The 9,413-nt window shown below is 39.2% G+C and overlaps 1 protein-coding gene across 9 annotated transcripts in view; it reads left to right on the top strand.

Moving 5' to 3' along the window:
• Positions 1-9,413, top strand: part of APC (adenomatous polyposis coli) — a 138,160-nt gene that overhangs the window by 97,130 nt on the left and 31,617 nt on the right. For all 9 annotated transcript variants that reach the window (XM_010848355.1, XM_010848358.1, XM_010848361.1 and 6 more), the window contains one exon: positions 9,045-9,143. In XM_010848355.1, coding sequence (XP_010846657.1) covers positions 9,045-9,143 — 99 coding nt within the window. The remainder of the gene's footprint in view (positions 1-9,044; positions 9,144-9,413) is intronic.

Genomic DNA, 9,413 nt, shown 5'->3' on the forward strand with positions numbered 1-9,413 from the left:
ACAATTAACACTAACAAAAATGAAAATACTCTCTCTGACTTTCTCGGGATCTCAGTAAGATGATCCATCAAAGCTCCTACCCTAGTGCCCTTCTCTCTACCGCTGTGTGGAAGGAAGCTCACTGTACCTCACCTGCCTTCCTGCCCACAGCCACTCTGCCAGGATGATCTTTCACAAGTAAATCACCCTCTTGTATATATTTGAAATTTTAGCTACTTTAGCGACTAAACCACCACCATATTTGAAATTTTCCATAATAGGTTTAAAAACATTTTATTGGCAGTGGAAAAGGTTCTCCTGCCATTTCATCCCTTTCCCACTCTTGTTTGAACTTCATCACTGCTTACTGGTTGTATCACTAGAGATCTGGTTCTAAACATTAAATGGAAAAGCTAAGAATCGATTCATAAATGAATTACACATAAAGTTATATACTAAGCAAGTAGGGATCTAGCTCATATAATTTATTTCTAGCTAAAATTTCAAATATATACAGAGGCAAACAGAGTAATATAGTAATCTCCATGTACCCTCTATACTTTGTCCTCTGATTTTATTTTTGGAAAAGATCCCAGACATCATCATTTTTTGCTTAAATATTTCACTGTATATTTCCAGAATATAACATTTTTTTAATTGAAATGTGGTTGATTCATAATATTGTTAGTTTCAGGTATACAGCAGAGTGATTCAGTTATATTGTATTTTTCCAATTCTTTTTCATTTTAGGTTATTACAAGATATTGAATATAATTCCCTAGGGCTTCCCAGGTGGTGCTAGTGGTAAAGAACTTGCCTGCCAGTGCAAGAGACGTTAGAGACGCAGGTTTGATCCCTGGGTTGGGACAATCCCCTGGAGAAGGGTGTGGCAACCCACTTTAGTGTTGTTGCCTAAAGAATCCCATGGACAGAGGAGCCCGGCAGGCTATGGTCCATAGGGTCGCAAAGAGCTGGACATGACTGAAGTGACTTAGCATGCACACATGCGCATACTATAAAGTAAATCCTTGTTGTTTATTTTATATATATCAAAGTGTATATATCTGTTAATCCCATACTCCTAATTTATCCCTCCTCCCATTTCCCCTTTGATAACCATAAGTTTGTTTTCTGTGTCTAAGAATACTTTCTTTTAAATTGAAATACAATTGATTTACATTATTATGTTAGTTTTAGCTCTACAGCAAAGTGATTCAGTAATATATACATATTTTTTGGATTATTTGTATTTGTTAATCCCATACCTTTAATTTGTCCTTCCCTGTCCCCTGTGGTAACCATAAGTTTGTTTTCTGTGTCTGTGAGTCCGTTTCTGTTTTGTACATAGATATATTTGTATTATTTTTTAGATTCCACATATAAGTGATATCATATAATATCTGTCTTTATCTGACTTCCCTCACTTAGTATGACATTCTCTAGCTCCATCCATGTTGTTGCAAGTGGCAATATTTCATTCTTTTTTGTGACTTCTTAGACCACTGTATCTTCTTAAACCATCATCTGTTGATGGGTACTTGGGTTCTTTCCGTGTCTTGGTTATTGTACATATGTTGCTGTGAACATTGGGGTGCATTTATCTTTTCAGATTAGAGTTTTCATCTTTTTTGGATTTATGCCCAGGAGTGAGGTTGCTGGATCATGTGGTAACTCTATTTTTAGTTTTTTAAGAAACCTCCATACTGTTTTTCATTGTGCCTGTACCAGTTTATATTCCCACTAACAGTGTAGGAGGGTTTCCTTTTCTCCACATTCTCTGCAGACTTTGTTTTGATGGTGACCATTTTTAATTTGAATTTCTCAGTAATCAGTGATGTTGAGCGTCTTTTCATGATTTGTTGGCTATCTGTATGTCTTTTTTGAAGGAATGTCTGTTTAGGTCTTCTGTCCATCCTTTGATTTTGTTGTTTTTATTTATTTGTTTGTTTTTGATACTGAGTTGTATGAGCTGTTTGTACATTTTGGATATTGACTGTCAGTCACATCACTTGCAAATATTTTCTCCCAGTCTGTGAGCTGTGTTTCTGTTTTGTTGATAGTTTTCTTTACGGTAAAAAATCTTTTAAGTTTGACTAGGTCCCATTTGTTTATTTTTGCTTTTATTTGTTTTCCCTTGGGAGACTGATCTAAGAAAATATTGCTATAATTTGAGACTATGAGACTATTTTGCCTATGTTTTCTTCCAGAAGTTTTATGGTTAAATGTCTTATATATAGGTCTGTAAAACAATTTGAGAGGGGTTTTTTTGGCTTGTTTGTTTATGGTGTGAGGGTGTGTTCTAACATCATTGATTTACATGTAGCTGTCCTGCTTTCCTAGTGTCACTTGCTGAAAAGACCTTCTTTTCTCCATTGTGTGTTCTTACCTCCTTTGTCAAGGATTAACTGACTGTAGGTATGTGGGTTTAGTTCTGGGCTCTTTATGCTGCACTTTTGGTCTGTCATGTTTTTGTACAAGTACCATGCTGTTTTGATTACTGTGGCTTAGTAGTATTGTCTGAAGTCCCAAAGCAGTCTGCAGATTTAATGCAATTCCTGTCAAAATGCCTATGACATTTTTCACAGAACTAGAACAAATAATACTAAAATTTATATGGAACCACAAAAGGCCCAGAATTGCTAAAGCAATCCTGTGGACAGAGGACACCTATAGCATACATAACTATTGTGCCATTATTATGCTCCCAAGGAAACTAACAGTAATTCCTCGGTAGCATCAGATAACTAGTCAGTATTCAAATTTGCAGTTGTTTCATAAATGTCATAATTTTTAAATTTATTTGATACAAGGGCCAGATAAAGTTCATGCACAGAGATTGGTTAATGTGTCTTTGAAGTGTCTTTTAATCTATAGGTTTCTTTGTCTCTTAGATTTTTGCTATATATTTGTTGAATAACCAAAGTTATTTGTCTTCTCAAGTTTTCCATAGTCTGAATTTTGCTAGGAACATCTGCATGGTGAGGTTTGACCTCTCTGTCTTCTGTATTCCCTGTAAATTGGTATTTGGGTCTAGAGATGTGATCAGATTTGGTCTCAGGCCCTGATTCTATGGCCGAGACTTTCACAGGTAGCATAGTGGTCTTCCACCAGGAAGCACGTAACGTCTGGTGGGCTCTCTTTTTGTGATATTAACAGCATTTATACTTAATGTCTAGGTTTACTAATTCACTAAGGGTTATAGAATTAGCTGTAGGACTTTAATAAAGAGAAACTTTTCCTTATCTACTGTTGGACCACTTCCATGTACCATCTGTATGAAAAAAGGCAAGGTGAGGAGGGTGCTTGCTTCTTTTGCTTCTTCCCCCTCTTACACAGTTTCACAGTGAGTTGGAGACTGTTGCTACCTCTATGAAGAACTTTTTAGAGTCACTTTGTTTCGTTTTCTCAGAAAAATACGACTTTTGAGTCACTTCCTAAAGTGAGCATGATAGAAGAGAGGTTTGTACTCAGCAGATGTAGTTGAAATTGACCGTGTCCCAGCTGTGCTGATTGAGCTGCCAGGCATAGTCCTTCTTGGGCCCCTCGGCACACATTTGAGTGCCAGTGATGGCAGTGGGTATTGAAGGGTGGATAGAGGAGGACCAGTAAATAGAGAGGTGCTTGATTCTAATGTGTGCGAAAAGGAGGTGCAGGTCAGAAGCAACAGTTAGAACCAGACATGGAACAACAGACTGGTTCAAATCTGGAAAGCAGTACATCAAGGCTGTGTATTGTCACCCTGCTTATTTAACTTATATGCAGAGTACATCATGTGAAATCCCAGGCTAGAAGACTCACAAGCTGGAATCAAGATTGTTGGAAGGAATATCAGCAACCTCAGATATGCAAATGATACCACTCTAGTGGCAAAAAGTGAAGAGGAACTAAAGAACCGCTTGATGAGGGTGAAAAAGGAGAGTGAAAAAGCTGGCTTAAAATTCAACATTCAAAAAATAAAGATCATGGCATCCTGTCTTGTCATTTCATGGCAAATAGATGGGGGGAAAGTGGAAACAGTGGCAGATGTTATTTTCTTGGGCTCCAAAATCACTGTGGATGGTGACTGCAGCCATGAAATTAAAAGACACTTGCTCCTTGGAAGAAAAGCTATGACCAACCTAGACAGCATATTAAAGAGCAGAGCCATCACTTTGCCAACAAAGGTCCATCTAGTCAAAGCTATGGTTTTTCTAGTAGTCATGTATGGATGTGAGAGTTGGACCGTAAAGAAGGCTGAGCACTGAAGAATTGATGCTTTTGAACTGTGGTGTTGGAGAGGACTCTTGAGAGTCCTGTGGACTACAGGGAGATCAAACCAGTCAATCATAAATGAAATCAACCCTGAATATTCATTGGAAGAACTGATCCGGAAGCTCCAATACTTTGGCCACCTGATGCAAAGAGGCGAGTCATTGAAAAAGACCCTGATGCTGGGAAAGATTGAGGGCACGAGGAGAAGGGGGCGAAGGAGGATGAGATTTTGGATGGCATCACCAACTCAAAGGACATGAGTTTGAGTAAACTCCAGGAGATAGTGAAGTACAGGGAAGCCTGGCATGCTGCAGTCCATGGGTCACAAAGAGTCAGACATGACTTAGCCACTGAACAACAATAACCATTTTTTACAGGTTACTGCTTCTCTGGTCCCTCTGAAGGATGTCGGTGCAGACTTAATCATAATAAAAAGGCCCAGGAAAGATTCTCAAGACTCGGGTTCTGGCTTACAGGTAGTATGGGTATGGGAATGTTCTCTTGGAATCTCCTTATAATAAATCCATCTGGGTTTCTAGCCAGAGAGTTTGGGAGAGCAAAGTGGAGAGTGTCCCAAAATCAAGGATCTGTTTAGAAAGATACTAAGTCTGAAGCTTAAAGGTGATTTGATGTCTACACTGAAATGAATGTCAGAACATGTTTCAACGTAGACATGGGTTTTTCCTTGCTTCATAATATAACCTCTTGTTTCTCTTTTGTTTCAAACAATATATTAGTTATCTATTGCTGCCTGACAAATTTAGCAGCTTAAATCGGCAACCATTTATTGTCTCTGTAGGTCAGGAATCCTGGTGCAGCTTAGCTGAGTGCCTCTCATAGGCTGTGGTCACCATGTTGGCTGGGGCCACAGTCATTTCAAGATTTGATGAGGGGAGGATCTGCTTCTAAACTCACCATATGACTGTTATCAGGCCTCAGGTCTCCAGCTGTTGGCCGGTAGTATCATTTCTTGCCACCAAGGCCTCTACAAAGAGCAGTTCATAGTGTAATATCTGGCATCCCTCAGAGAAGAACAAGAGAGGGTGTCCACGATGGAAGCCACAGTCTTTGTAAACTTATCTTGAAAGTGACTTCTCATCGTACCTACAGCATTCTGTTCACTAAAAGCCTTTTACTAAATCTAGCCCACACTTAAACACAGGGATAGTTCATAAGGTGGTGAATTCTAGAAGACGAGGATCCTTACAGGTTGTGTTACATCCTCACTACCAGAAACAGTCCAAGTATTTAGATATCCTTAAAGCCAGTATGCTTGCTTCAGGATAAGGAGTCATTCATTCCCTCCTGTAGATCAAAAGCAGCCCTTTGCCAAAATTTCCTTAAAAGCCTCCCACCTGCTTTCTTTATTTTGAGTCTTGGTCCCTCAACTCCATCTTCGTTAATGCGATTAGAAGAAGCTCTTAATCTCCAAGTCAGTCAGTCAGTTTCTCTCTCTCTCTCTCTCTCTCTCTCTCACACACACACACACACACACACATTCTTTCTGACCTGCGCTCATAGCCTCTGCCTCATCTGAGCTGCCATGTAGCTAACCTTCCTCTTATTTAACTAAACACCTCTTTGTCATTCAAAATCAGACAACACTTTCCCGAACTGAGTACACGCCATTCCTATGCGCACACCTGGGCTCTGTCAAAGCACTGTGCATTTACATGTTGAGCAACCTGTCTAGACTCGTTATGCAATGAGGGTGTGGATGTTTTATTCACTTACGTTCCTAGAGACTAGCATTGCACCAAGAAAGGACAGAAATGGTATGGACGTAACAGAAGCAGAAGATACTAAGAATAGGTGGCAAAAATAAACAGAAGAACTATACAAAAAAGATCTTCCTGACCCAGATAACCACAATTGTGTGATCACTCACCTAGAGCCAGACATCCTGGAATGAGAAGTCAAGTGGACCTTAGGAAACATCACTACGAACAAAGCTAGTGGAATTCCAGTTGAGCTATTTCAAATCCTAAAAGATGATGCTGTGAAAGTGCTACACTCAATATGCGAGCAAATTTGGAAAACTCAGCAGTGGCCAAACAGGACTGGAAAAGTTCAGTTTTCATTTCAATCCCTAAGAAAGGCAATGCCAAAGAATGCTCAAACTATCACACAATTGCACTCATCTCACATGCTAGCAAAGTAATGGTCAAAATTCTCCAAGCCAGTCTTCAACAGGACATGAACCGTGAACTTCCAGATGTTCAAGCTGGATTTAGAAAAGGCAGGGGAACCAGAAATCAAATTGCCAACATCCATCGATCATCGAAAAAGCAAGAGAGTTCCAGAAAAACATCTACTTCTGCTTTATTGACCACACCGAAGCCTTTGACTGTGTGGATCACAACAAACTGTGGAAAATTCTGAAAGATGGGAATACCAGACCACCTTACCTGCCTCCTGAGAAGTCTGTATATAGGTCAAGAAGCAACAGTTATAACTGGACGTGGAACAACAGACTGGTTCAAAATCAGGAAAGGAGTACGTCAAGGCTGTGTATATTGTCACCCTGCTTATTTAACTTATATGCAGAGTACATCATGAGAAATGCCGGGCTGGATAAAGCACAAGCTGGAATCAAGATTGCTGGGAGAAATATCAATAACCTCAGATATGCAGCTGACACCACCCTTATGGCAGAAAGCGAAGAAGAACTAAAGAGCCTCTTGATGAAAGTGAAAGAGGAAAGTGAAAAAGTTGGCTTAAAACTCCCAACATTCAGAAAACTAAGATCATGGCATCCGGTCCCATCACTTCATGGCAAAAAGATGGGGAAACAATGGAGACAGTGAGAGAGACTTTATTTTGGAGGGCTCCAAAATCATTGCAGATGGTGACTGCAGCCATGAAATTAAAAGACCCTTGCTCCTTGGAAGAAAAGCTATGACCAACCTAGACAGCATATTAAAAAGCAGAGACATTGCTTTGCCAGCAAACGTCCGTCTAGTCAAAGCTATGGTTTTTCCAGTAGTCGTGTATGGATGTGAGAGTTGGACTATAAAGAAAGCAGAGCACTGAAGAATTGATGCTTTTGAACTGTGGTGTTGGAGAAGACTCTTGAGAGTCCCTTGGACTGCAAGGAAATCAAACCAGTCTATCCTAAAGGAAATCAGTCCTAAATATTCATTGGAAGGACTGATGCTGAAGCTGAAACTCCAATACTTCGGCCACCTGATGCGAAGAACTGACTCATTTGAAAAGACCCTGATGCTGGGAAAGATTGAGGGCAGGAGGAGAAGGGGACGACAGAGGATGAGATGGTTGGATGGCATCACTGAGAACGTGAGTTTGAGCCAGCTCTGGGAGTTGGTGATGGACATATAGGTCTGGCATGCCACAGTCCACAGGGTTGCAGAGAGTCAGACATGATTGAGCAACTGAACTGAACTGAACTGAAGAAAGGAGCAGGAGCTCAGTAAATGTTTGTTGTTTGCATGCATGTGAACTGAAATACCGTTTGAGAAGCATACGGTAGCTGGTGACAGTGGAAGGAGACGTCTGTCTGTTCTGACCTTCTCCTGCCCAGAGGGTGCTACCCTGCTGCTTCTAATTGAGAAATAACCCTAGAAGATTAATCAACATAAAGCATCCAGACCTGCAGAAGGAGTGGAGTCCAGAAAGGCTAGCCTGTCTGGGACTCTGCTAGTTTCCTTAATCTAACCCTAGATTTCCCAGTGTGTGTATGAATAGGTAGGTCTTCATCCTTTTATCTGAGGAGACATAAAAAAGACCTCTCAACTTATGATTCTTAAAAATAAACTTTATTGAGTAAAGAGTAACATACAGTAAAATGTACCTATTTTAAATATACAGTTAAGTGAGTTTCACATTTAGAGTTTTTTCCTACAGTTATATTTATAAATGTATTTTTCTCTTAAAACTTCTTTTTAATAATAGCCATTCTGGCAGCTATGAGAATGGTATCTCGTTTCAATTTGTATTTCTGTAATAAATGGTGATATTGAGCATCTTTTCTTGTGCCTATATGTCTTCTTTGGAGAAATGTCTGTTCAGGTCTTCTGCACATTTTTTGATTGGGTTTTTTGTTTTTTTGATATTGAGTCTTATAAGCTATTTAAATACTTTGGATTTTAATTCCTTGTTGCTCACATCATTTGCAAATATTTTCTCCCATTCTCTAGTTTGTCTTTTTGTTTTGTCTGTGGTTCCCATTGCCATGCAGCAGCTTTTAAGTTTAGTTGGGTTCCATTTGTTTATTTTTATTTCTTTTGTCTTAGGAGACAGATCCAAAAAAATATTGCTACTATTTATGTCAAAGAGTATTCTGCCTATATTATCTTCTAACTTGTTCCCCATATTAGTCCCTTTAGACATCTCAGTGCAGTTATTTATTTTTTCATGTCTTTCTCCAATAGAAGTTTCAAGCAGTCTTCTCTCTGCTCTCAGCTCCTGGAGAACTTGGAGTGTACCCAATTCAATTAGTTTTGTGCTAATTCAGAGCATTTCATTACTCAGTGGAGCTTTCTACCAACCAATTTATATTTAACTGAATGTGGTTTCATGCCTTTTGATTTGGGAAAGAATATTACTCTTAGAATTTCTTCAGTGTTTGGTACTTTGTCTTTTGCAACAGTTTTTTTTTTCCTTCAGTGTTTCTCTAAATTCTACTCAAGTTTATATATAAAAATACTCATTTTGAGCAGTTATAAATGTTCACACTTTAATGGTATATTTAGCTATTTACCCTAATGACAGTTCATTTGGAGTATCTTAACATGAAGCTAGCTACATGTATCTATAATCTAAATTATACTGTCTATAATTTGCTTAATTTCTAGGGTTCAACTACACGAATAGATCATGAAACAGCCAGTGTTTTGAGTTCTAGTAGCACACATTCTGCTCCTCGAAGGCTGACGAGTCATCTGGGAACCAAGGTAATAGATTATAAAGTCTTGTTGCTAGAACTCTGAGTACTTTATTAAAACATTCTTCATTCTTCTTTTAAATTTAGCTAAAGAATTCTTTTGTTTCCATCATCACAGTCTCTTAAAGAAATGACAGCCAGTTCTCTGCAAGTATCCTAAGGTCCAGCCCAGAAGCTGGCTTCCTCCCCCAAGCCCTCCCCTCCCATTACTTTCTAACCCCTTCACTTCCCACTCCACTGCAAGATGACCGTCAGGAGTCCTCGCCAGCCTTCAGAACTC

This window comes from Bison bison, unplaced genomic scaffold (genome assembly GCF_000754665.1).
Source record: "Bison bison bison isolate TAMUID 2011002044 unplaced genomic scaffold, Bison_UMD1.0 scf7180017864264, whole genome shotgun sequence".
NCBI lineage: Eukaryota > Metazoa > Chordata > Mammalia > Artiodactyla > Bovidae > Bison > Bison bison.